Raw genomic sequence first — 27,077 nt, forward strand, 5'->3', positions numbered from 1 at the left:
AAAACCCCCCCACCCCCCCCCCCTCCCCTTCTTTAAAGCTGGAGGCAACACAAAACATCACAGCATCCCCCCCCCCAACCCATCAAGCTGCTGCAGCGCAGCCATTTTGGGGATGAAGACCCCCCCCCACGACCCCCTTCCCCACCTGACCCCCCCCCAAAAAAAGCCATCCCCCCCTCACCCCCCCCCCCAAAAAAACCCTCCTCTTTAAAGCTGGAGGCAACACAACATCAGAGCATCCCCCCACCCAACCCATCAAGCTGCCCAACGCAGCCATTTTGGGGATGAAGACCCCCCCCCACGACCCCCTTCCCCACCTGACCCCCCCCCCAAAAAGAACCAACCCCCTCTGACCCCCCCAAAAAAAAAACCAGCCCCCCTCCCCTTCTTTAAAGCTGGAGGCAACCCAAAACATCACAGCATCCCCCCCCCAATCCATCAAGCTGCCCAGCGCAGCCATTTTGGGGATGAAGACCCCCCCCCACGACCCCCTTCCCCACCTGACCACCCCCCAAAAAAAAAACAACCCCCCCTGACCCCCCCCCAAGAATAACCCCCCCCCTCCCTTCTTTAAAGCTGGAGGCAACACAAAACATCACAGCATCCCCCCCCCACCCATCAAGCTGCTGCAGCGCAGCCATTTTGGGGATGAAGACCCCCCCCCACGACCCCCTCCCCACCTGACCCCCCCCCCCCAAAAAAAAACAACCCCCCCCAAAAAAAACCAGCCCCCCCCCTTCTTTAAAGGTGGAGGCAACACAAAACATCACAGCATCCCCCCCCCCAAATCCATCAAGCTGCCCAGCGCAGCCATTTTGGGGATGAAGACCCCCCCCATGACCCCCTTCCCCACCTGACCCCCCCCCTAAAAAAAACCAACCCCCCCCCAAAAAAAAAACCAGCCCCCCCCCCTTCTTTAAAGCTGGAGGCAACCCAAAACATCACAGCATCCCCCCCCCCAATCCATGAAGCTGCCCAACGCAGCCATTTTGGGGATGAAGACCCCCCCCCACGACCCCCTTCCCCACCTGACCCCCCCCCCTAAAAAAAAAACAACCCCCCCCCAAAAAAAAAACCAGCCCCCCTCCCCTTCTTTAAAGCTGGAGGCAACACAAAACATCACAGCATCCCCCCCCAAACCCATCAAGCTGCTGCAGCGCAGCCATTTTGGGGATGAAGACCCCCCCCTCACGACCCCTTCCCCACCTGACCCCCCCCCCAAAAAAAAACAACCCCCCCCCCAAAAAAACCAGCCCCCCTCCCCTTCTTTAAAGGTGGAGGCAACACAACATCAGAGCATCCCCCCCCCCAACCCATCAAGCTGCTGCAGCGCAGCCATTTTGGGGATGAAGACCCCCCCCCACGACCCCCTTCCCCACCTGACCCCCCCCCCCAAAAAAAAAACAACCCCCCCTGACCCCCCCCAAAAAACCAGCCCCCCTCCCCTTCTTTAAAACTGGAGGCAACACAACATCACAGCATCCCCCCCCCCAACCCATCAAGCTGCCCAGCGCAGCCATTTTGGGGATGAAGACCCCCCCCCCCACGACCCCCTTCCCCACCTGACCCCCCCCCAAAAAAAAAAACAACCCCCCCTGACCCCCCCCCAAGAATAACCCCCCCCCTCCCCTTCTTTAAAGCTGGAGGCAACACAAAACATCACAGCATCCCCCCCCCACCCATCAAGCTGCTGCAGCGCAGCCATTTTGAGGATGAAGACCCCCCCCACGACCCCCTCCCCACCTGACCCCCCCCCCCCAAAAAAAAACAACCCCCCCCCAAAAAAAACCAGCCCCCCTCCCCTTCTTTAAAGCTGGAGGCAACAAAACATCACAGCATCCCCCCCCCCAACCCATCAAGCTGCCCAGCGCAGCCATTTTGGGGATGAAGACCCCCCCCACGACCCCCTTCCCCACTTGACCCCCCCCCTAAAAAAAACCAACCCCCCCCCAAAAAAAAAAACAGCCCCCCTCCCCTTCTTTAAAGCTGGAGGCAACACAAAACATCACAGCATCCCCCCCCCCAACCCATCAAGCTGCTGCAGCGCAGCCATTTTGGGGATGAAGACCCCCCCCCACGACCCCCTTCCCCACCTGACCCCCCCCCAAAAAAAGCCATCCCCCCCTCACCCCCCCCCCCAAAAAAACCCTCCTCTTTAAAGCTGGAGGCAACACAACATCAGAGCATCCCCCCACCCAACCCATCAAGCTGCCCAACGCAGCCATTTTGGGGATGAAGACCCCCCCCCACGACCCCCTTCCCCACCTGACCCCCCCCCCAAAAAGAACCAACCCCCCCTGACCCCCCCAAAAAAAAAACCAGCCCCCCTCCCCTTCTTTAAAGCTGGAGGCAACAAAACATCACAGCATCCCCCCCCCAGTCCATCAAGCTGCCCAGCGCAGCCATTTTGGGGATGAAGACCCCCCCCCCACGACCCCCTTCCCCACCTGACCCCCCCCCCAAAAAGAAACAACCCCCCCTGACCCCCCCCCTCAAAAAATAACCCCCCCCCTCCCCTTCTTTAAAGCTGGAGGCAACAAAACATCACAGCATCCCCCCCCCAATCCATCAAGCTGCTGCAGCGCAGCCATTTTGGGGATGAAGACCCCCCCCCACGACCCCCTCCCCACCTGACCCCCCCCCAAAAAGAACCAACCCCCCCTGGCCCCCCCCCCAAAAAAAAACAGCCCCCCTCCCCTTCTTTAAAGCTGGAGGCAACCCAAAACATCACAGCATCCCCCCCCCAACCCATCAAGCTGCTGCAGCGCAGCCATTTTGGGGATGAAGACCCCCCCCACGACCCCCTTCCCCACCTGACCCCCCCCCAAAGTAAAAAACAACCCCCCCTGACCCCCCCCCCAAAAAAAACCCTCCCCTTCTTTAAAGCTGGAGGCAACACAAAACATCACAGCATCCCCCCCCCAACCCATCAAGCTGCCCAGCGCAGCCATTTTGGGGATGAAGACCCCCCCCCACGACCCCCTTCCCCACCTGACCCCCCCCCCAAAGTAAAAAACAACCCCCCCTGACCCCCCCCCAAAAAAAAAACCTCCCCCCCCCACCACCACCAAAAAAAAAAAAAAAAAATTTCCACCCCCTTCCTCTTTAATAGCAACCCTAAATGTCAGAGGATCCCCCAGACCCAAATTTCCCCCCCCCCCCTTTCCCCCCTCCATGCGAAATTGAGGGGGGGTCCCATCCCCAAATTGAGGGGGGTCCCAACCCCAAATTGAGGGGGGGGTCCCAGCCCCAAACTGAGGGGGGTCCCAACCCCAAATTGAGGGGGGTTTCAGCCCCAAACTGAGGGGGGTCCCATCCCAAATTGAGGGGGGGTCTCATCCCAAATTGAGGGGGGGTCCCAGCTCCAATTGAGGGGGGGTCTCATCCCCAAATTAAGGGTGTCCCAGCCCCAAATTGAGGGGGGTCCCAACCCCAAATTGAGGGGGGGCCCATCCGAAATTGAGGGGGGGGTCCCGGCCCCAAATTGAGGGGGGTCCCAACCCTAAATTGAGGGGGGGCTCCCATCCCAAATTGAGGGGGGGTCCCAGCCCCAAATTGAGGGGGGTCCCAGCCCCACATTGAGGGGGGGCTCCCATCCCAAATTGAGGGGGGGTCCCAGCCCCAAATTGAGGGGGGTCCCAGCCCCACATTGAGGGGGGGCTCCCATCCCAAATTGAGGGGGGGTCCCATCCCAAACTGAGAGGGGGTCGCAACCCTAAATTGAGGGGGGGTCCCAATCCCAAATTGAAGGGGGGGTCCCACCCCCAAATTGATGGGGGGCTCCCAGCCCCAAATGAGGGGGGGTTCCAACCCTAAATTGAGGGGGGGTCCCAGCCCCAAATTGAGGGGGGGTCCCAGCCCCAAATTATGGGGGTCCCAGCCCCAAATTGAGGGGGGTCTCATCCCAAATTGAGGGGGGACCCATCCCCAAATTAAGGGGTTCCCAGCCCTAAATTGAGGGGGGGTCACAACCCCCAATTGAGGGGGGGTCCCAGCCCCAAATTGAGGGGGGTCCAAACCCTAAATTGAGGGGGGGGTCCCAGCCCAAATTGAGGGGGGTCCCAGCCCCAAACTAATGGGGGTTTCAGCCCCAAATTAAGGGGGGGTCCCATCCCAAACTGAGGGGGGTCCCATCCCAAACTGAGGGGGGTCCCAGCCCCACATTGAGGGGGGTCACAACCCCCAATTGAGGGGGGGTCCCAGCCCAAACTGCGGGGGGGTCCCAGCCCCAAATTGAGGGGGGTCCAAACCCCAAATTGAGGGGGGGGTCCCAGCCCCAAATGAGGGGGGTCCAAACCCTAAATTGAGAGGGGGTCCCAGCTCCAATTGAGGGGGGGTCTCATCCCAAACTGAGGGGGGATCCCAGCCCCAAATTGAGGGGGGTCCAAACCCTAAATTGAGGGGGGGGTCCCAGCCCAAATTGAGGGGGGTCCCAGCCCCAAACTAATGGGGGTTTCAGCCCCAAATTAAGGGGGGGTCCCATCCCAAACTGAGGGGGGTCCCATCCCAAACTGAGGGGGGTCCCAGCCCCACATTGAGGGGGGTCACAACCCCCAATTGAGGGGGGGTCCCAGCCCAAACTGCGGGGGGGTCCCAGCCCCAAATTGAGGGGGGTCCAAACCCCAAATTGAGGGGGGGGTCCCAGCCCCAAATGAGGGGGGTCCAAACCCTAAATTGAGAGGGGGTCCCAGCTCCAATTGAGGGGGGGTCTCATCCCAAACTGAGGGGGGATCCCAGCCCCAAATTGAGGGGGGGTCCCATCCCAGATTGAGGGGGGTCGCATCCCCAAATTAAGGGGGGTTCCCAGCCCTAGATTGAGGGGGGGTCACAACCCCCAATTGAGGGGGGATCCCAGCCCCAAATTGAGGGGGGTCTCATCCCAAACTGAGGGGGGGTCCCATCCCAAACTGAGAGGGGGTCCCAACCCTAAATTGAGGGGGGGGTCCCAGCCCAAATTGAGGGGGGTCCAAACCCTAAATTAAGGGGGGGGTCCCAGCCCAAATTGAGGGGGGTCCCAGCCCCAAACTGATGGGGGTTTCAGCCCCAAATTAAGGGGGGGTCCCATCCCAAACTGAGGGGGGTCCCAGCCCCAAACGAGGGGGGTCCAAACCCTAAATTGAGGGGGGGTCCCAACCCCAAATTGAGGGGGGGTCCCAATCCCAAATTGAGGGGGGGGTCTCATCCCAAACTGCGGGGGGGGCCCACCCCCAAATTGAGGGGGGTCCCAGCCCCACATTGAGGGGGGGTCCCATCCCAAATTGAGGGGGGGTCCCAGCCCCTAATGAGGGGGGCCCAAACCCCAAATTAAGGGGTTCCCAACCCCAAATTGAGGGGGGCAGTCTCATCCCAAACTGAGGGGGGGTCCCAGCCCCAAATTAAGGGGATCCCAGCCCCAAATTGAGGGGGGGTCCCAGCTCCAATTGAGGGGGGGTCTCATCCCAAATTGAGGGGGGGTCCCAACCCTAAATTGAGGGGGGTCCCAGCCCCAAACTGATGGGGGTTTCAGCCCCAAATTAAGGGGGGGTCCCATCCCAAACTGACGGGGGTCCCAGCCCCACATTGAGGGGGGGTCACAACCCCCAATTGAGGGGGGGTCCCAGCCCAAACTGCGGGGGGGTCCCAGCCCCAAATTGAGGGGGGTCCAAACCCTAAATTGAGGGGGGGTCCCAACCCCAAATTGAGGGGGGGGTCTCATCCCAAACTGCGGGGGGGTCCCAGCCCCAAATTGAGGGGGGGGTCTCATCCCAAACTGAGGGGGGGTCCCATCCCAAATTGAGTGGGGGGTCCCACCCCTCCCCCCCCCCCAGGCGAGCGCTGGCTGCACAGAGACTTGTGGGGGGGCTTTGGGGGGGGGCACTCCCCCTCCCCCCCCTTTCTTTTCTCATGGGGGGGGGGGTCCACCCCTTCTCCTTCATGCCCCCCCCCCCTTTTGGGCCCTTTTTTGGGGGGGGGGGTGGCAGCTTCATTTTGGGGGGCAGCGTCCCTTTTTTTCGAGGGGGGGGGACAGCCCACTTTTGGGAATATTCCCTTTTTTTGGGGGGGGGGGGAACCCCTTCTTTAGGGTGAGCTGTGCCCTTTTAGGGTGGGTGCCCCTTTTGGGGGCGGGGGGGGGGGGATGTGGGGGGTGGGGGGGGGCTGAGACCCCTTTTTGGTGGGACCCCTCCCCTCCTTTATGAGGCTTGGGGGGGGTTTTTTATTGGGGGGGGGGGGTGGGAAGTGGGGGGGGGGGGTTGAGGTGTAGCGTTGGGAGGGGGGCTCTGCTTGGGGATGCGTTTTAATCTGCCCACCGCCCCCCCCCAAAAAACCCAAATTTGGGGGGGGGGGGGGGAGGGATTTGCCCCCCCCCCACCCCCCCTTTTTAAACATGAAGTGTTGGGGGGACCCCCCCTCTGCCCCCCCCCCCCCCTTTCAAACGTGAAGTGTTGGGGGAAGGGGGGGGGGACTGTCTGTGCCATGCCCTCCCATTGGGGTCTGCGCTCCCCCTACTCGCCCCCCCCCCCATTTGCCCCCCCCCTCCTCTTTTGCCCCCCCCCCCCCCGCCTTTCCCCCGGGCCTGGCTTCAGTGGGATTTTTTTTAAAATAAAAATGGAAAAAATGGAGAGGTTTTATTTTTTTTGGGGGGGGGGTCTTGGGGGGAGGATATTGGAGGGGGGGGTCTTGGGGGAGGATATTTGGGGGGGGGTCTTGGGGGAGGATGTTGGAGGGGGGGGGTCTTGGGGGGGGGTCTCGGGGGGAGGATGTTGGGGGGGGGTCTTGGGGGGGGGGCTTGGGGGGAGGGTATTGGAGGGGGGGTCTCGGGGGGAGGATGTTGGAGGGGGGGGCCTTGGGGGGAGGATATTGGAGGGGGGGGTCTTGGGGGGGAGGATATTGGGGGGGGTCTTGGGGGGAGGGTGTTGGAGGGGGGGGGTTTGGGGGGGATATTGGGGGGAGGATATTGGGGGGGGTCTGGGGGGAGCGTGTTGGAGTGGAGGGGTCTTGGGGGGGGGTCTTGGGGGGAGGATATGGGGCGGGTCCTGGGGGGAGGATGTTGGAGGGGGGGTCTTGGGGGAAGGATATGGGGGGGGGGGCTTGGGGGGAGGATGTTGGAGGGAGGGGTCTTGGGGGGAGGATATGGGGGGGGTCCTGGGGGGAGGATGTTGGAGGGGGGGTCTTGGGGGAAGGATATGGGGGGGGGGGCTTGGGGGGAGGATGTTGGAGGGAGGGGTCTTGGGGGGAGGATATGGGGGGGGTCTTGGGGGAGGGGTCTTGGGGGAGGATATTGGAGGGGGGGTCTTGGGGGAAGGATGTTGGAGGGGGGGGTCTTGGGGGGAGGATATGGGGGGGGTCCTGGGGGCAGGATATGGAAGGGGGGGTCTTGGGGGAGGATGTTGGAGGGGGGGGTCTCGGGGAGGGGTCTCGGGGGGAGGGTGTTGGAGAGGGGGGTTTTGGGGGGGGGTCTTGTGGGGAGGATATGGGGGGGGTCTCGGGGGGGAGGATGTTGGAGGGGGGGGTCTTGGGGGGAGGGTCTTGGGGGGGAGGATATTGGAGGGGGGGTCTTGGGGGGAGGATGTTGGAGGGGGGGGTCTCGGGGGGGGTCTCGGGGGGGAGGATATTGGGGGGGGTCTTGGCGGAAGGATATGGGGGGGGTCTTGGGGGTAGGATGTTGGAGGGGGGGTCTTGGGGGGAGGATATTGGGGGGGGTCTTGGGGGGAGGGTGTTGGAGGGGGCGGTTTTGGGGGGGGGTCTTGGGGGGAGGATATTGGAAGGGGGGGTCTTGGGGGGGGTCTCGGGGGGAGGGTGTTGGAGGGGGGGGTATCGGGGGGGGGCTCGGGGGAGGATATTGGAGGGGGGGTGTTGGAAGGGGGGGTCTTGGGGGGGGGGTGTTGGGGGGGGGTCTTAGGAGGAGGGTCTTGGGGGGAGGATGTTGGAGGGGGGGGTCTGGGGGGGTGGTCTTGGGGGCAGGATTTTGGGGGGGGGTCTTGGGGATGGGATTTGGGAGGGGGGATTTTGGGGGGGGCTGTCTTGGGGAAAGGATTTTGGGGAGGGGTCTTGGGGGGGGGTCTTTTGGGGGTGGGATTTGGGATGGGGTTTGGGGGGGGTGTCTTGGGGACAGGATTTTTTGGGGGGGGGGGGGTGTCCTTATCACTGGAGGATTTCTGGTGGTGGGGGTCCTTATTGTTGGGAGGGGGGGTGGGGGGGGAAGGGTTATTAGGCGGGGGAATCAATCTGGGAGGGGGGATGTGGCTGCTGGGGGGGGGGCTCAATTTTGTTTCGGGGGGGGGCGGGGGGGGGGGGAAGAAATTGTGAGAGCTCAGCGCGCATGCGCCACTCTGCAATTCCCCCTCCTGTCCACCAGGGGGCGCTCGACGCACGCAGCGCAAAGCGCTACGGCGGCCGAGAGGGGCCTCAAAAGCTCCGTCTCCACCCCCTCCCCTTCTCCCATTCCGCCTTCCGCGGGAGGCGGCGCATGCGCAGATCGCTGTTTGTGCATTCTGGCTGCGCGGCGGCGGCTGAGGGGGGGGAAGATGGCGGCGTCCTCGCTGGAGCAGAAGCTCTCCCGCCTGGAGGCCAAACTGAAACAGGAGAATCGAGAAGCCCGCCGAAGGATCGATCTTAACCTCGATATCAGCCCCGCCCGGGCTCGGCCCAGTAAGAGAAAGCGGGAGGGGAGGGGGGAGAGGTGGGCCTGCGGGGGGGGGGTTTGGGGTAGGCCTCAAGTTGGGGGGGGGGCTTGGGGTAGGCCTGAGAAGGAGGAGGGGGGGGTAGGCCTCAGGTGGGATGGGGAGGCTTGTTGTGGGTCTGGGGGGGGTAGGCCTCAGGTTGGGGGGGGATTGGGGTAGGCCTGAGAGTTGGGGGGGCGGTGAGGGGGTAGGCCTCAGATTAGGGGGTGTTGGGTTAGGCCTGAGAATTGGGGGAGAGTTGGGGTGAGTCTGGTGGGGGGGGGTTGGGTAGGCCTGAGAAGGGGGGGGTGGGGGTAGGCCTCAGGTGGGATAGGAAGGGTTGGGGTGGGTCTGAGGGGAAGGGGGGGTTTGGGGTAGGCCTCAGTTTGGGGGGGGGGTTGGGGTAGGCCTCAGATTGGGGGGGTTTTGGGGTAGGTCTGAGAATTGGGGGAGGGTTGTGGTGGGTCTGGGGGGGGGGGGGGATGTTGGGGTAGGCCTTAGGTGGGGGGGGGAGGGTTGGGATAGGTCTGAGAATTGGTGGGGGGGGGTGGGGGGGGTAGGCCTCAGATTAGGGGGGGGTTGGGTTAGGCCTGAGAATTGGGGGAGAGTTGGGGTGGGTCTGGGGGGGAGGGAGAGGTTGGGGTAGGCCTCAGTTTGGGGGGGGGCTGGGGGTAGGGGTAGATCTCAGGTGGGATGGGGGGGGTTGGGGTGGGTCTGGGGGGAGGGGGGGTGTTGGTGTAGGCCTCAGGTGGGATGGGGAGGGTTGTGGTGGGTCTGGGGGGGGGGGGGATGTTGGGGTAGGCCTTAGGTGGGGGGGGGAGGGTTGGGATAGGTCTGAGAATTGGTGGGGGGGGGTGGGGGGGGTAGGCCTCAGATTAGGGGGGGGTTGGGTTAGGCCTGAGAAATGGGGGAGAGTTGGGGTGGGTCTGGGGGGGGGGGGAGAGAGGTTGGGGTAGGCCTTAGGTGGGGGGGGGTGGGGGTAGGCCTCAGATTTGGGGGTGAGAGTTGGGATAGGCCTGAAAAGGGGGGGGGAGTGGGGGTAGGCCTCAGGTGGGATGGGGAGGGTTGGGGTTGGTCGGGGGGGGGGGTTGGGGTAGGCCTGAGAATTGGGGGTCTGGGGGGGAGGGTTGGGATAGGCCTCAGGTTGGGAGGGGGGAGAGTTGGGGTAGGCCTGAGAATTGGGGGAGCGTTGGGGTAGGTCTGGTGGGGGGGGGAGAGGTTGGGGTAGGCCTCAGGTTGGGGGGGGTTTGGGGTAGGAGTGAAGGGGTTGGGGTAGGCTTTGGGGGGGGAGGGTTGGGGTAGGCCTGAGAAGGGGGGGGGGTGGGGGAGAGGGTTGGGGTAGGAGTTGGGGGGTGGGGGGGGGGGAGTTGGTTTGAGAGGGGTTGGATTTGGGGTAGGCCTTGGTGGGGTGGGGGGGGGCATTGGAGTAGGCTTTGGGGGGGGGGGGTAGGCCTGAGAAGGGGGGGTTGGGGGGTGGGAGTTGGGTGAGTTAGGTCTCAGGTGGGGGGTTTGGGGTAGGCCTCAGGTTGGGGGGAGAGGGTTGGCGGGGGGGGAGGGGAGGTTGGGGTAGGAGTGAGGGGTTTGGGGTAGGTTTCAGGTGGGGGGGGGGGTTGGGGTAGGATTGGGGGGTGTAGGCTTGAGAAAGGGGGGGGGTTGGAGTAGGCCCTGGGGGGTTGGGGGGGGGAGTAGGGGTAGGACTGATGGGGATGGGAGCTGGGGTGGGAGTGAGGGGTTTGGGGTAGGCTTCAGGTGGGGGGGGGGGGTTGGGGTAGGCCTGAGGGGGAAGAGGGGTTGGGGGGGGGGGGTGGGTTGGGGTAGGTTTGAGGGAGGGTGGGCTTTGGGGTAGGACTGGGAGGTGGGGGGGTTTGGGGTAGATCTGAGGGGGTTGGGGTCAGTTGGGGGGGGGGTTGGGGTAGGAGGGAGGGGGGGTTTGAAGTGGGCCTGGAGGAGGGGGGGGGTTGGATTAGATTTTAGGGGGGGGGGGCAGGGGACTTGAAGTTGGTCTGAGGAGGGGGGATTGGGGTAGGCTGAGGGGGGGGGGGGGGGTTGGGAGAGGACTGGGGGGTTTGGGGGATTGGGGTGGGGGGAGGGGGGGTTTGGGGTCACATGGGGGCACCTCAGGGCCTGAAAGGGGTTTGTAGGGGTCTATGGGGGGGGGGGGGGGGGGATTTGTGGGGGTTTTGGTTGTGTGGTGGAGGTTCGGGGGGGACGACGACATGAGGTGTGAATGGGGGGTCATTAGGGCTTCATACTCAAAAAAAATAGGGGGGTCAGGATGATTTTAGTTCTAATTTGGGGAAATTTAGGGCCTTCTGGGGGGTGGGTTTGGGGGGGTGGTTGGGGGGGACCCAGGGTGTTATTTGGGGGTGTTTGGGGTTTTATAGGGGAAAATGTGTGTGGGGGGGGGGAATGGGGTGAGTTCAGTCATATTGGGGCAAATTTAGGCTTTTGGGGGGGGGGGGTAACTGAGGTGTGAGTGGGGGTTTTATAGGGGAAAAAGGGGGGGGGTGGGTAACTAAAGTCATATTTGGGGGAAATTTAGGGTTTTTTGGGGGTGTTTGGCAGGGAGCTGAGGTGTTATTGGGGATATTTGGGACATTACAGGGGGAAAATGGGGGGGGGGGAAAGGAGGGGGGGTGAGTTGATTTTAGTCATAATTTGGGGGGAATTCAGGCCCGTTTTGGGGGGGGGGGGATCTGAGGTGTGAATGGGGGTTAGTGGGGTGTTTGGGGTTTTATGGAGGGGGTGGGGACGACTTTGGTCATATTTGGGGAAAATTCGTGCATTTTAAGCCCTATTGGGGGGGGTGGGGGGGGGTCAGAAACGGGGGGATTTGAGGCAATTTTAATAAGTGAGCAAATTTTGTGTCCTTTAGGGGGCACTTGAGATTTTGGGGGGGGGGTATTTAGGACTTTTTTTGGGGATAGGGGTAAATTAAGACTTTATAGGGGAATGTGGGGTGTTGAAGGGGGGGGGGGGAAGGCGATACACCCCCCCCCCCCCCACGGCACAGCACAGCCAACAGCTGAAGCCTTTCCAGCATTCCCCCCCCACACACAGATAAAATACAAAATAAAAAGGGGATTTTTCATACTGGGGGTGTCCAGAAGCACCGAGCAGCCCCCCCCCCCCCCCCAAGCCCCTCTTCCCCCCCCCCCAACACCTCGCCCCCCCCCCTTCCCCCCTCCCCCCATTTCATTTCCCACCCATGATTTGAGTTCATTTTGATTCTTTTTAAACCACCCCTTCCCAGAAAACGGGTGATTGTGATTTATCATGTTTTTCTTTCTTTTTTTTTTTCTTTCCATTTGATTTTCACATTTCCCAACCCCTTTCCTCCCCCCCTCACCCCCCCCTTCATCCCCTCCACCCCCCCTCCAACCCCTTCTTCCCCCTTATCCAGTTATCGTCATCACCCTAAGCCCCGCTCCCGCTCCGTCCCAGCGAGCAGGTACCACATCTCAACACTGCTTGGGTCCCCCCCCCTGCATCCCCCCCTCCTCTAACACCCCCCCCCAATGCCACCCACTGACACCCCCAAACCCCCCCCCCCTTGCTTGGGGACAACCCTGTCCCCCCCCCATTCCCCCTATTCCCACCTTTTCAGCGCCCGCTCCGGCGCTTCCGTGCCTCAGTTTCCCCCCCCCCCCTTGCGACCCAACAGCTTTCCCCCCATGGCTTCAACCCAATCACCCATCCTTGAATGTGTCATTCCCCCCCCCCCCTCAGCCCTAATTCTGCTATCTTTACCCCTGAATGTCCCCAAATTGTCCCCGCCTGGCTGCCCTACCTGTCGCATGGAGTGTGGGCCCGGCCCCCGCGGCGCATGCGGTCGCAGCATGGCATGAGATGATGGGGGGCTAAAATGGGGGGGGGGGAGTGGTCGAAATGGGGCGGGGGGGGGGTGAGAATGGGCAAAAAAAAAATGGGGAAATTGGCAAAATGGGGGGAGTGGGTATCATCGCTATGGGGTCGGGGGTGGTTTGGGGTTTTGGGGATGGCAATGGTGGCTGCGAGTGGAGGGGGAATGGTCAGTTTTGGGGTCAGGAGTGGCCACAGTGGGATCAGAAGTGGTTAAAATGGGGTGAGGGTGGCAGAAAATGAGCAGTTGTCATTGTGGGGTAAGTGGGTGTCACCCCAATGGGATCGAGGATGGTTCAGGTGGAGTGGGAATGGCCACGTTTGGGGTCAGGAGTGGCCAAAGTGGGGTCAGAAATGGACCAAAAATGAGAATGGCCAAAATGGGGGGGTAAGGAAAGGTCAAAATGGGGTCAGAAAGAATCAAAATTCAGTGGGAAATGGCCAAAATTGGGGTAGAGAATGTCTGCAGCACGGTCCAGGTGGCCAAAATGGGGTCAAAATTGGTGATAATCGGGTCAGGAGTGGTCAGAATGGAGATGGAATGGCTGCAGTGGGGTCAGAAATGGTCCAAATTTGGGAATGGCCAAAATGGGGTCGGAAATGGCCAAAATGGGGTCAAAATTGGTCAGAATTGGGTGAGGACTGATCAAAATAGGGTCAGAAATTATCAAAATTCAGTGGGAAATGGCCAAAATGGGGTCAAAATTGGTGATAATCGGGATAGGAGTGGTCAGAATGGAGATGGAATGGCTGCAGTGGGGTCAGAAATAGTTCAAATATGAGAATGGCCAAAATGGGGTCAAAATTGGTCACAATTGGGCGAGGACTGATCAAAACAGGGTCAGAAATGATCAGAATTCAGTGGGAAATGGCCAAAATGGGGTCTGGAATGGCCAAAATGTGGTCAAAATTGGTGATAATCGGGATAGAAGTGGTCAGAATGAAGATGGAATGGCTGCAGTAGGGTCAGAAATAGTTCAAATATGGGAATGGCCAAAATGGGGGCAAAATTGGTCAGAATTGAGTGAGAACTGATCAAAAGAGGGTCAGAAGTCATCAAACTTCAGTGGGAAATGGCCAAAATGGGGTCTGGAATGGCCAAAATGTGGTCAAAATTGGTGATAATCGGGATAGGAGTGGTCAGAATGGAGATGGAATGGCTGCAGTGGGGTCAGAAATGGTCCAAATATGGGAATGGCCAAAATGGGGTCGAGAGTGGCCAAAATGGGGTCAAAATTGGTCAGAATTGGGTGAGGACTGATCAAAACAGGGTCAGAAATGATCAAAATTCAGTGGGAAATGGCCATAATGGGGTCAGGAATGGCCATAATGGGGTCAGGAATGGCCATAATGGGGCCCCGAATGGCCATAATGGGGTCAGGAATGGCCTTAATGGGTCTGAACTGAAATGGGATGGAAAAGAAGCAAAATACAAAAAGGAATGGGGAAAGGGGGGGGCTGAAATAAAATGGGGTGAAAAGGAGCAAAATGGGACAGGATCTGCAAAAAAACAAAAAGGGTGGTGAGATGAAATAGGGTGGAAATGGGACCGACCCAAGCAAGTTTGGGAAGAGCCCAAATGGGGCCAGGAGGGGCAGGAATGGTCCCAAAGGGCTGACAGCATGGGGTGGGCTTTTGGGGTTCCTTTTATTTTTGCTTATTTGGGGCTGTTTTGGGTTTCTTGGGGGGGCTTGGTTTGGCCTGTGGTTTTGGGGTGTATTTGGGGTGTTTTGTAGCTCGCTTTGGGGTTTGGGTTTGGCGTTGTTTGGGGTTTGCTTTGGGTTTGCTCTGGGGGTATTTATTTGGGGTGATTTGGGGCTGTTTTGGCCTTGCTTTTTGGGGTGATTTGGGGCAGATTTGGGGCTTTTTTGGGGGGTGATTTGGGGCAGATTTGGGGCTTTTTTGGGGGAGTGATTTGGGGCTGTTTTGGCCTTGCTTTTTGGGGTGTTTTGGGATTGGCTGTGACCTTGCTTTTTGGGGTGATTTGGGGCAGATTTTGGCCTTGGTATTTGGAGTGTTTGGGGGCGGATTTGGGGCTGTTTTGGCTTTGATTTTTGGGGTGCTTTGGGGCAGATTTGCAGCTGGCTGTGAGCTTGCTTTTTGGGGTGATTTGGGGCCATTTTGGCTTTGGATTTGGGGTGATTTGGAGCTGCTTGGGGGCAGTATTGGCCTTGCTTTTTGGGGTGTTTTGGGGCAGATTTGGGGCTGTTTTGTCCTTGCTTTTTGGGGTGATTTGGGGCTCTTTTGGGGCTGGCTGTGACCTCGCTTTTTGGGGTGATTTGTGGCCATTTTGGCCTCGATTTTTGGGCTGTTTGGGGCTGCTTTGGGGCTAGCTGGCTGTGACCTTGCTTTTGGGCTCGGTGTTGCCATGGTTTGGGGTTTGCTTTGGGGAGGGGGGGGCAGCTCTTGGGGCTGTTTTGGGGCTGACTTTGGGCTGGATTGGGGTTGTTTTGGGGTGGCACGTGGGGCAGGTTTTGGGGTATTTGGGGTCGGTTTGTGCTCTCTGACCTTCTCTGTGTCCCCCCAGCTCTGCAGCTGCCCCTGGTGAGCGATGGGGGGGGTCGGGCCGCAGCCCCCGATGGCCCCCAGCACGCACCCCCCGCCCGGCCCCGCCACATGCTGGGGCTGCCCCAGCCGCCCTTCCTGGTGCCCCGCAGCGTCGAGAGGTGAGGTCCCGCCCCCTGGATCCCATTGGCCCCTTCTACAGGTCCCTCAGCAGCCCATTGGCTGCCTGGGCGGGAGGTCTCTGAACGCTGATTGGCCGGGGGTACCAGATTCCCATGCGGTGATTGGCTGGTGGTGCCAGATTTCCATGCACCTGTTGGCTGGGGGGAGCAGATTCCTTTGCGTTGATTTGCTGAGGGTACCAGATTCCTGTCTGCTGATTGGCTGAGGGTACGGGATTCCTGCGTGCTGATTGGCCAGGAGCACCAGATTCCAGTGTGGTGGTTGGCCAGCGGTACCAGATTTCCGTGCACCAATTGGCTGGGGGGGGAGGGAGGGGGAGAGAGGATTCCCATGTGCTGATTGGCTGGGGGGATGTGGAATCCTGTGCACTGATTGGCCAATGGTACCAGATTTCCGTGCACCAATTGGCTGGGGGAAGCGGATTTCTGTGTGCTGATTGGCTGGGGGTTGTGGATTCCTGTGCACTGATTGGCCAGTGGTACTAGATTTCTGAGTGCCAATTGGCTGGGGGGAGAGGATTCTCGTGTGCTGATTGGCTGGGGGTGTGGATTCCTGTGCACTGATTGGCCAGCGGTACCAGATTTCAGTGCACCAATTGGCTGGGGGAAGCAGATTTCCATGTGCTGATTGGCTGATAGATGTGGATTCTTGTGCACTGATTGGCCAGGAGTGCCGTTTTCCCATGCGCTGATTGGCCAACAGTACCAGATTTCTGTGCCCTGATTGGCTGAGTATCCCAAGTGTGATGCATGCTGATTGGCCAGAGATCCACTACGATCGGCATTGGCCAACTCTTCTCCTGAGCTGATTGGATGGGCAGACACACCCTGTGCCACCGATTGGCTGGGAGATCCTCGTGTTCCTATTGGCTGAGCGTTGATCCCCACCTCCTACTGATTGGCCAAGCCACTCCTTTCCCGCTCTCTGATTGGCCAGCCGTCTTCTCTCTTCCCCAGCATTGAGATCGACCAGAAGCTGCAGGAGATCATGAAGCAGACCGGCTACCTCACCGTGGGGGGGCAGGTGAGCAGGAGGGGAGGGGGGGAGGGTGCATTTTTGGGGCAATTTGAGTCGATTTGGGGCACTTTCAGATCCCCCAAAATCAACCTTGGTTAAGCTGGGCAGCCTTGGCCATCATTTCTAACCTTTAGGACTCCATGAAGTAACACACCTGGGGGGGGGGATGCATTTTTGGGGCAATTTGAGTCAATTTGGGGCACTTTCAGATCCCCAAAATCAACCCTGGTTAAGCTGAGCAGCCTTGGCCATCATTTCTAAGCTTTAGGACTCCATGAAATAACACACCTGGGGGGGGGATGCATTTGGGGGGCAATTTGAGTCAATTTGGGGCATTTTCAGATCCCCAAAAATCAACCCTGGTTAAGCTGGGCGGCCTTGGCCATCACTTCTAACCTTTAGGAGATAACACACCCGGGGGGGGGGAATGCATTTTTGGGGCAATTTGAGTCGATTTCGGCACTTTCAGATCCCCAAAAATCAACCCTGGTTAAGCTGGGCGGCCTTGGCCATCATTTCTAACCTTTAGGACTCCATGAAATAACACACCTGGGGGGGGGGATGCATTTTTGGGGCAATTTGAGTCAATTTGGGGCATTTTCAGATCCCCAAAAATCAACCCTGGTTAAGCTGGGCGGCCTTGGCCATCACTTCTAACCTTTAGGAGATAACACACCCGGGGGGGGGAATGCATTTTTGGGGCAATTTGAGTCGATTTGGGGCACTTTCAGATCCCCCAAAATCAACCCTGGTTAAGCTGGGCGGCCTTGGCCATCATTTCTAACCTTTAGGACTCCATGAAATAACACACCTGGGGGGGTGGGGGGGTGCATTTTTGGGGCAATTTGAGTCGATTTGGGGCACTTTCAGATCCTCCAAAATCAACCCTGGTTAAGCTGGGCGGCCTTGGCCATCACTTCTAACCTTTAGGACTCCATGAAGTAACACACCTGGAGGGGGGGGGGTGCATTTTTGGGGCAATTTGAGTCGATTTGGGGCACTTTCAGATCCTCCAAAATCAACCTTGGTTAAGCTGGGCGGCCTTGGCCATCATTTCTAACCTTTAGGGCTCCATAAAATAACACACCTGGGGGGGGGGGATGCATTTTTGGGGCAATTTGAGTCGATTTGGGGCACTTTCAGATCCCCCAAAATCAACCCTGGTTAAGCTGGGCGGCCTTGGCCATCATTTCTAACCTTTAGGACTCCATGAAATAACACACCTGGGGGGGTGGGGGGGTGCATTTTTGGGGCAATTTGAGTCGATTTGGGGCACTTTCAGATCCTCCAAAATCAACCCTGGTTAAGCTGGGCGGCCTTGGCCATCACTTCTAACCTTTAGGACTCCATGAAATAACACACCTGGGAGGGAGGGATGAGGGGGAGGATGAGGGGAGAGGGGATTCTTTGGGGGGGGGGGTTCTAACCCTGCCCCTCCCCACAACTTTTACCCCCCCCCCCTTTCCTCCCCCAGCGTTACCAGGCTGAAATCAACGACCTGGAGAACCTGGGTGAGATCGGCAGCGGCACCTGCGGGCAGGTTTGGAAGATGCGCTTCCGTAAGACAGGGCACGTCATCGCAGTCAAGGTGTGTATTCCTATACCCACCCTATTGGGGGGGGGGGGACAGGTGGGGTCCTGACCCCTCCCCACGCTTTATTTCTCCCCCTTCCCCCCCCCCCTCAATTTGTCTCCAGCAAATGAGGCGCTCCGGGAACCGGGAGGAGAACAAACGCATCCTGATGGATCTGGATGTGGTGCTCAAGAGCCACGACTGCCCCTACATCGTGCAGTGCTTCGGGACCTTCATCACCAATGTGAGCTGGAGGGGGGGGGGGGTCACCTTCCCTTCCCCCCTCCCTGGGTGCTGGGTTTGGGCTTTGTTCCCACTTTGGCTCCTCCATCCATCTGGTGACCCCCCCCATCCACATCATAGCCCCAAGAGGGGTCCCCATCCATGTGGTGGCGCCCCCATCCACGTCGTAACCCCAAGAGGGTCCCGATCCCTGTCTTGGTCCCAAGATTGGTTCCCATCCATCTGGTGGCCCCCCCCATCCATGTGGTGACCCCAAGAGGGGTCTCCATCCCCATGGTGGCCCCAAGAGGGATCCCCATCCATGTGGTGGCCCCCCCCATCCACATCATAGCCCCAAGAGGGGTCCCTGTCCCTGTGGTGGCCCCAAGGGGGGTCCCCATCCATCTGGTGGCCCCCCCATCCATGTAGTAGCTCCAAGAGGGGTTGCCATCCATCTGGTGGCCCTCCCCATCCATGTAGTAGCCCCAAGAGGGGTCTCGATCCCTGTGTTGGTCCCAAGAGGGGTCCTCATCCATCTGGTGGCCCCCCCCATCCATGTCATAGCCCCAAGAGAGGTTCACGGTGACCCCAAGAGAGGTCCCCATCCATGTGGTGATCCCCCTCCATCCACATCATAGTCCCAAGGGGGTCTCCATCTCCATGGTGGCCCCAAGGGGGGTCTCCATCCACATCATAGCCCTAAGAGGGGTCCCCATCCATCTGTTTGCCCCCCCATCCACATCATAGCCCCAGGAGGGGTCCCCATCCCCGTGGTGGCCCCAAGGGGGGTCTCCATTCCTGTGGTGGCCCCAAGAGGGGTTCCCATCCATCTAGTGGCCCCCCCATCCATCTGGTGGCCCCAAGAGAGGTCCCCATCCACATCACAGCCCCAAGGGGGGGGTCCCCATCCCCATGGTGACCCCAAGAGGGGTCCCCAGCACCTCCAGCTTCCACCCCCAGCAGTACCAGGACCCATCCCTGTCCCCCAAAATCCCCCTTTCCTCCATCCCCCTTGCCCCCAACTGTCCCTATCCCCATCCCCACGACCCCCCTGGCTCTACTGACTGCCCCCCCACCCCACAGACCGACGTTTTCATCGCCATGGAGCTGATGGGCACCTGTGCTGAGAAGCTCAAGAAACGCATCCAGGGCCCCATCCCTGAGCGCATCCTGGGCAAGATGACGGTGGCGGTGAGCAGGGAACGGGGAGGGGGGAGAACATAAGAAAGGGGGAGGGCACCACGAGGGACCAGCAAAGTGACACATCTCCCCTTCACGCAGATTGTGAAGGCCCTGTTCTACCTGAAGGAGAAGCACGGGGTGATCCACCGCGACGTCAAACCCTCCAACATCCTGCTGGACGAGCGGGGCCAGGTGAAGCTCTGCGATTTCGGCATCAGCGGGCGCCTCGTCGACTCCAAAGCCAAGACCCGCAGTGCTGGCTGTGCTGCCTACATGGCTGTAAGCAACAGGGGGGGGTTGGCAGGGGGAGAAACCCACCCTATGGGGGCTGGCAGGGGGATGAGCCCACCCTATGGGGGCTGGCAGGGGGATGAGCCCACCCTATGGGGGCTGGCAGGGGGATGAGCCCACCCTATGGGGGCTGGCAGGGGGATGAGCCCACCCTATGGGGGCTGGCAGGGGGATGAGCCCACCCTATGGGGGCTGGCAGGGGGATGAGCCCACCCTATGGGGGCTGGCAGGGGGGAGAAGCCCACCCTATGGGAGTAGGCAGGGGGGAGAAGCCCACCCTATGGGAGTTGGCAGGGGGATGAACCCATCCTAAGGGGGCTGGCAGGAGGGAGGAGCCCACCCTATGGGGGATGGCAGGGGGATGAGCCCACCCTATGGGAGTAGGCAGGGGGGATGAGCCCACCCTATGGGGGCTGGTGGGGGGATGAGCCCACCCTATGGGGGCTGGCAGGGGGATGAGCCCACCCTACAGGGGCTGGCGGGGAGGAACCCACCCTATGGGGGCTGGCAGGGGGCCTATGGGGGCTGGCAGGGGGGATGCGCCCACCCTATGGGGGCTGGCAGGGGGGAGAAAACCACCCTATGGGGGCTGGTGGGGGGATGAACCCACCCTATGGGGGCTGGAAGGGGGATGAACCTACCCTATGGGGGCTGGAAGGGGGATGAACCCACCCTATAGGAGCTGGCAATGGGAGAAACCCACCCTATGAGGGCTGGCAAGGGGATGAGCCCACCCTATGGGAGTAGGCAGGGGGGATGAGCCCACCCTATGGGGGCTGGCAGGGGGATGAGCCCACCCTATGGGGGCTGGCAGGGGGATGAGCCCACCCTATAGAAGCTGGCAATGGGAGAAACCCACCCTATGAGGGCTGGCAAGGGGATGAGCCCACCCTATGGGAGTAGGCAGGGGGGATGAGCCCACCCTATGGGGGCTGGCAGGGGGATGAGCCCACCCTATGGGGGCTGGCAGGGGGATGAGCCCACCCTATGGGGGCTGGCAGGGGGATGAGCCCACCCTATAGAAGCTGGCAATGGGAGAAACCCACCCTATGAGGGCTGGCAAGGGGATGAGCCCACCCTATGGGAGTAGGCAGGGGGGATGAGCCCACCCTATGGGGGCTGGCAGGGGGATGAGCCCACCCTATGGGGGCTGGCAGGGGGATGAGCCCACCCTATAGGAGCTGGCAATGGGAGAAACCCACCCTATGAGGGCTGGCAAGGGGATGAACCCACCCTATGGGGGCTGGCGGGGGGATGAACCCACCCTATGGGGGCTGGCGGGGGGATGAACCCACCCTATGGGGGCTGGAAGGGGGATGAACCCACCCTATGGGGGCTGGCAGGGGGATAAGCCCACCCTAAGGGGGCTGGCAGGGGGATGAACCCATCCTGAGAGGTTGGAGAGCTTCAAAGTCTTGGGAGCTGCAGTTTGGGTGCTGGGGGGGTCAGCAGGGGGGGTTTTCCTCTGAGGGTGCTTTGCTGTGGGTGTGGGTGTTGGGGGGGGGGGTGGTTAGATGGGGGTATGGGAGCTGTTTTGGGGTCCTGAAGTGTGCGGGGTGGGGTTGGAGTTTCTGACGGTGCTCTTACGGAAAGCTGGGCAGACCTTTAGGGTCTGGGGGGGCTCTTATTTGTGGGGTGGGAGCTGTTTGGGGGGGGGCTGTGTTTTCGGAGGAGCTGATTTGGGGACACTGGAGGCATTTTGGGGACCGGTTTGGGGGCCCTTTTGGAGGAGTTGAGGACCTAGGGGGGCTTTGGGGATCCTGGGAGTGGTGGTGGGGGGGAACATCTGGGGTGCTGGGATCCCTCAGCACCCACAGACCCCCCCCCCTCCACCCTACAACTCACAGCCGGAGCGCATCGACCCCCCCGACCCCACCAAACCCGACTACGACATCCGCGCCGACGTCTGGAGCCTCGGCATCTCCCTGGTGAGCCCCCATGTGTGCCCCCACCACGTCCCTGCTGTCCCCATATGTGCCACCACGTCCCTGCTGTGTCCCTATGGTCCCCATATGTGCCCCACCCTGTCCCTGCTGTGTCCTTGTGGTCCCCATATGTGCCACCACGACCCTGCTGTGTCCCTATAGTCCCCATATGTGCCACCATCTCATCCCTGCTGTGTCCCATAGTCCCCATATGTGCCACCACCACATCCTTGATGTGTCCCTGTGGTCCCTATATGTGACACTACATCCCTGCTGTGTCCCTGTGGTCCCCATATGTGCCCCCACCCTGTCCCTGCTGTGTCCCTGTGGTCCCCATATGTGCCACCACGACCCTGCTGTGTCCCTATGGTCCCCATATGTGCCCCCACCCTGTCCCTGCTGTGTCCTTGTGGTCCCCATATGTGCCACCACGACCCTGCTGTATCCCTATGATCCCCATATGTGCCCCCATCACGTCCCTGCGGTGTCCCTGTGGTCCCCATATGTGCCACCACCACATCCTTGATGTGTCCCTGTGGTCCCCATATGTGCCACCATCTCGTCCCTGCTGTGTTCCATAGTCCCCGTATGTGCCCCCACCACGTCCCTGCTGTTCCCATATGTGCCACCATGTCCCTGCTGTGTCCCTATGGTCCCCATATGTACCCCCCCCCTGTCCCTGCTGTGTCCCTGCTTTGACCCCACTGTGTCCCTGTGGTCCCTATATGTGCCCCCACCACGTCCCTGCTGTGTCCCTCTGGTCCCCATATGTGCCCCCACCACATCCCTGCTGTGTCCCTCTGGTCCCCATATGTGACACTACATCCCTGCTGTGTCCCTATGGTCCCCATATGTGCCCCCACCCTGTCCCTGCTGTGTCCTTGTGGTCCCCATATGTGCCACCACGACCCTGCTGTATCCCTATGATCCCCATATGTGCCCCCACCCTGTCCCTGCTGTGTCCTTGTGGTCCCCATATGTGCCACCACGACCCTGCTGTGTCCCTATGGTCCCCATATGTGCCCCCACCCTGTCCCTGCTGTGTCCTTGTCGTCCCTATATGTGCCACCACGACCCTGCTGTATCTCTATGATCCCCATATGTGCCACCATCTCGTCCCTGCTGTGTCCCTATAGTCCCCATATGTGCCCCCACCACATCCCTGCTGTGTCCCTAGAGTTCCCATATGTGCCACCACCACATCCTTGATGTGTCCCTGTGGTCCCTATATGTGCCACCACATCCCTGCTGTGTCCCTGGAGTTCCCATATGTGCCCCCACCCTGTCCCTGCTGTGTCCTTGTGGTCCCCATATGTGCCACCACGACCCTGCTGTGTCCCTATGGTCCCCATATGTGCCCCCACCCTGTCCCTGCTGTGTCCTTGTCGTCCCTATATGTGCCACCACGACCCTGCTGTATCTCTATGATCCCCATATGTGCCACCATCTCGTCCCTGCTGTGTCCCTATAGTCCCCATATGTGCCACCACCACATCCTTGATGTGTCCCTGTGGTCCCCATATGTGCCACCATCTCATCCCTGCTGTGTCCCATAGTCCCCGTATGTGCCCCCACCACGTCCCTGCTGTCCCCATATGTGCCCCCACCACATCCCTGCTGTGTCCCTATGGTCCCCATATGTGCCACCACCACATCCTTGATGTGTCCCTGTGGTCCCCATATGTGCCACCATCTCGTCCCTGCTGTGTCCCATAGTCCCCGTATGTGCCCCCACCACGTCCCTGTGATCCCCATATGTGCCCCCACCACGTCCCTGCTGTGTCCCTATGGTCCCCATATGTGCCACCACCACGTCCTTGATGTGTCCCTGTGGTCCCCATATGTGCCACCATCTCGTCCCTGCTGTGTTCCATAGTCCCCGTATGTGCCCCCACCACGTCCCTGCTGTCCCCATATGTGCCCCCACCACATCCCTGCTGTGTCCCTGTGGTCCCCATGTGTGCCCCCACCCTGTCCCTGCTGTGTCCCTGTGGTCCCCCTGTGTGCCACCACATCCCTGCTGTGACCCCACTGTGTTCCTGCAGTCCCCATATGTGCCCCCACCACGTCCCTGCTGTGTTCCTGCAGTCCCCATATGTGCCCCCACCACGTCCCTGCTGTGCCCCCATCACATCCCTATAGTCCCCATATGTGCCACCATGTCCCTGCTGTCCCCATATGTGCCCCCACCATGTCCCCACCATGTCCCTGTGGTCCCCATATGTGCTACTACATCCCTGCTGTGGCCCCACCACATCCCTATAGTCTCTATATGTGCTACCATGTCCCTGCTGTGTCCCTGCAGTCCCCATATGTGCCACCACATCCCTGCTGTGACCCCACCGTGTCCCTGTGGTCCCCATATGTGCCCCCACCACATCCCTGGTGTGTCCCTATGGTCCCCATATGTGCCACCACCACATCCCTGCTGTGCCCCCACTGCCTTCATAGTGGTGCCTCCACGTCCCCCCCCCATCCCCAATGTCCCCCATTGTCCCCTCTCTTGACGCCACCGTGTCCCCTCCACATCCCTCCCCCCCTCCCTACTTTGTCCCCCCATGGTGTCCCCAATTGTCCCCCCCCACTGGTGACACTGCTGTCCCCACAGGTGGAGTTGGCCACGGGGCAGTTCCCATACCAGAACTGCAAGACGGACTTCGAGGTGCTGACAAAAGTGCTGCAGGAAGACCCCCCCCTCCTGCCCCCCGCCATGGGCTTCTCTGGGGACTTCCAGGCCTTCGTCAGGGACTGGTGGGTGACAGCCCCCCCCTTTCCCCCCCCCTCAGTGGGGATGTTTTGCCCCACAGCCTTGTCCCCGAGGTGCTGACACACTGCCCTCTCCCACAGCCTCACCAAGGACCACAGGAAGAGACCAAAGTACAACAAGTTACTGGTGAGTCCCACACGTGAGTCCCGGATCTGTGGGGCTGGGGGACATGCAGGAACCTGGGGATGTTGTCTGCACGTCCCTCTGGGTGTCCCCATGTCTGTGTCCCTGTGTCCCATTGTCCCCGTGCTCGTGTGTGTCCACATTCCTGATCTCTCCACTCTCATGTCCTCAAGTCCCCACATTCTTGACATCTCCTCCATCTCTGTGTCCCCATGTCCCTGTGTTCCTACAAGTCCTGTGTCCCTATGTCCCCAATCTCTCCATCCTCATGTGTCCGTGTTCCTGACCTCTCCCCCCAGTTCTGTGTCCCTGTGTTCCTACAAGTCCAGCATCCATCTCCCCACATCCATTTCCATGTCCCCAACCTCTCCACCCTCATGTCCCCACGCTTCTGACCTCTCCCACCTGTGTCCCCATGTCCCTGTGTTCCTACAAGTCCTGTATCCATGTCCCCAAATCCATTTCCATGTCCCCATATTCCCATGTCCCCAACCTCTCCACCCTCATGTCCCCACATTCCTGACCTCTCCCCCCATCTCTGGTCCCTGTGTCCCTACAAGTTCTGTGTCCATGTCCTCACATCCATTTCCAAGTCCCCATGTCCCCAAATTCCCAACCTCTCCCCCCATCTCTGTGTCCCCATGTCCCTGTGTTCCTACAAGTCCTTTATCCCTGCCCCCACATCCATTTCCACATGTCCCCAACCTCTCCACCCTCATGTCCCCACACTTCTGACTCTCCCACCTGTGTCCCATGCCCCTGTGTTCCTACAGCTCCTGTATCCATGTCCCCACATTCCTGACCTCTCCCCCCATCTCTGGTCCCTGTGTCCCTACAAGTCCTGTGTCCATGTCCTCACATCCATTTCCAAGTCCCCATGTCCCCAAATTCCCAACCTCTCCCCCCATCTCTGTGTCCCCATGTCCCTGTGTTCCTACAAGTCCTTTATCCCTGCCCCCACATCCATTTCCACATGTCCCCAACCTCTCCACCCTCATGTCCCCACACTTCTGACTCTCCCACCTGTGTCCCATGCCCCTGTGTTCCTACAGCTCCTGTATCCATGTCCCCACATCCATTTCCACGTGTCCCCATGTCCCCAACCTCTCCACCCTCACACCCCCTCACTCCCGAACTCTCCACCCCCACACCCTTGTCCCCACATCTCCTTGCCCCTCATCCCCCCACCCCTCACCTCCCCCCGTGTCCCCGATATCCCCACATCCCCTCAATTCCCCCCTCTTTTCCCCCCAACCCCCTCACTCCCTACAGGAGCACAACTTCATCAAACGCTACGAGACGCTGGAGGTGGACGTGGCCTCGTGGTTCAAGGACGTCATGGCCCGCACAGAATCCCCACGCAGCGCCGGCGGCCTCAGCCAGCACCACCTGCCCTTCTTCACCAGGTAGCACCCGTGCCACCCCCCCGTGCCACCCCCCACCTCCGTGATGGCAGCCCCGTGTCACCCCACACGGCCACGGCGCAGCCCGGCACGTCCTGCCGTGTCCCCAGCACGTCCCAGTAGCTCCCAGTTCCTCTGGTGTGGGCTGGAGCGTTGTGGTGCATCCCCAGTATATCCCAGTATGTCCCAGTACGTCCTGGTGTTTCTCAGTGCAACCTGGCACATCACGTCCTCGTGTGTCCCAGTGTGTCCCGTCCCAGTATGACCCAGTACATCCCAGTGTGTCCTGATGCCACCTGGCACATCACATCCTCCTGTGTCCCAGTGTGTCCCATCCCACTACCTCCCAGTACCTCCCAGTACATCCCAGTGTGTCCTGATGCCACCTGGCACATCACATCCTCCTCTGTCCCAGTGTGTCCCATCCCAGTATGTCCCAGTACATCCCAGTGTGTCCTGATGCAGCCTGGCACATCATGTCCTTGTGTATGTCCCATCCTATCCCAGTATGTCCCAGTATGTCTTGATGCCACCTGGCACATCACATCCTCATGTATCCCATCCCAGTATGTCCCAGTATGTCCCAGTATGTCCCAGTATGTCTTGATGCAGCCTGGCACATCACATCCTCATGTATCCCATCCCAGTATGTCCCAGTATGTCCCAGTATGTCTTGATGCAGCCTGGTACATCATGTCCTCGTGTGTCCCATCCCAGTACCTTCCAGTACCTCCCAGTTTGTCCCAGTGTGTCCTGATGCAGCCTGGCACATCACATCCTCGTGTATTCCCATCCCAGTATGTCCCAGTATGTCCCAGTATGTCTTGATGCAGCCTGGCACATCACATCTTCATGTGTCCCAGTGTGTCCCATCCCATCCCAGTATGTCCCAGTATGTCTTGATACCACCTGGCACATCACATCCTCATGTATCCCATCCCAGTATGTCCCAGTATGTCCCAGTATGTCCCAGTATGTCATGATGCAGCCTGGCACATCACATCCTCATGTATCCCATCCCAGTATGTCCCAGTATGTCCCAGTATGTCTTGATGCCACCTGGCACATCATGTCCTTGTGTGCGTCCCATCCCAGTATGTCCCAGTATATCCCAGTACCTGTGTCCTACTGCCCCCTGGCCCTCTCCCCCCTCCCACACTGAGTGACACCAGGACAGGGGACACCCCCGTCCCCAGCAGGGTGACACGTGCCTCAGTTTCCCCACTGTCCCCATTCCTAAATGGGGACAGAATGGGGACGGGACGTGGCACGGGGACACCGGCATGGAGTGTGACACGGGGATGGAGGTGACAAAGGGATGTGACAACGGGGATGGAGGTGACACAAGGGGACACAGCTGCGGGGACGTGGCACGCCAGGATGTGA

General features: G+C 60.1%; 1 protein-coding gene across 2 annotated transcripts; it reads left to right on the forward strand.

The window, feature by feature from the left end:
* The first annotated feature begins 8,457 nt into the window (after window positions 1–8,457).
* MAP2K7 (mitogen-activated protein kinase kinase 7) lies at window positions 8,458–26,755 on the forward strand. 2 transcript variants are annotated; one of them, XM_090128965.1, is made up of 12 exons: window positions 8,458–8,628; window positions 12,043–12,090; window positions 15,028–15,166; window positions 16,145–16,211; window positions 17,680–17,793; window positions 17,903–18,022; window positions 19,084–19,191; window positions 19,282–19,461; window positions 21,321–21,401; window positions 24,007–24,149; window positions 24,246–24,291; window positions 25,561–26,755. In XM_090128965.1, the coding sequence occupies exons 1-12, from the start codon at window positions 8,505–8,507 to the stop codon at window positions 25,696–25,698; spliced, it is 1,308 nt and encodes a 435-aa protein (XP_089985091.1). In that variant the 5' UTR covers window positions 8,458–8,504; the 3' UTR covers window positions 25,699–26,755. The 2 variants fall into 2 exon arrangements, with proteins under 2 accessions (XP_089985091.1, XP_089985090.1); XM_090128964.1 differs by lacking the exon at window positions 12,043–12,090 and having other exon boundaries at window positions 8,460–8,628.
* Window positions 26,756–27,077: the final 322 nt, after the last annotated feature.

Source organism: Phasianus colchicus, chromosome 34 (genome assembly GCF_987193195.1).
Source record: "Phasianus colchicus chromosome 34, bPhaCol1.hap1.1, whole genome shotgun sequence".
Taxonomy (NCBI): domain Eukaryota; kingdom Metazoa; phylum Chordata; class Aves; order Galliformes; family Phasianidae; genus Phasianus; species Phasianus colchicus.

Bases quoted from the DNA above. Each gene is read 5' to 3' on its own strand.
- MAP2K7 (XM_090128965.1), top strand. From the start codon at position 8,505: ATGGCGGCGTCCTCGCTGGAGCAGAAGCTCTCCCGCCTGGAGGCCAAA. The intron at 21,402-24,006 runs GTGAGCCCCCAT...CTGTCCCCACAG, and splicing joins GGAGCCTCGGCATCTCCCTG to GTGGAGTTGGCCACGGGGCA. The intron at 24,150-24,245 runs GTGGGTGACAGC...CCTCTCCCACAG, and splicing joins CAGGCCTTCGTCAGGGACTG to CCTCACCAAGGACCACAGGA.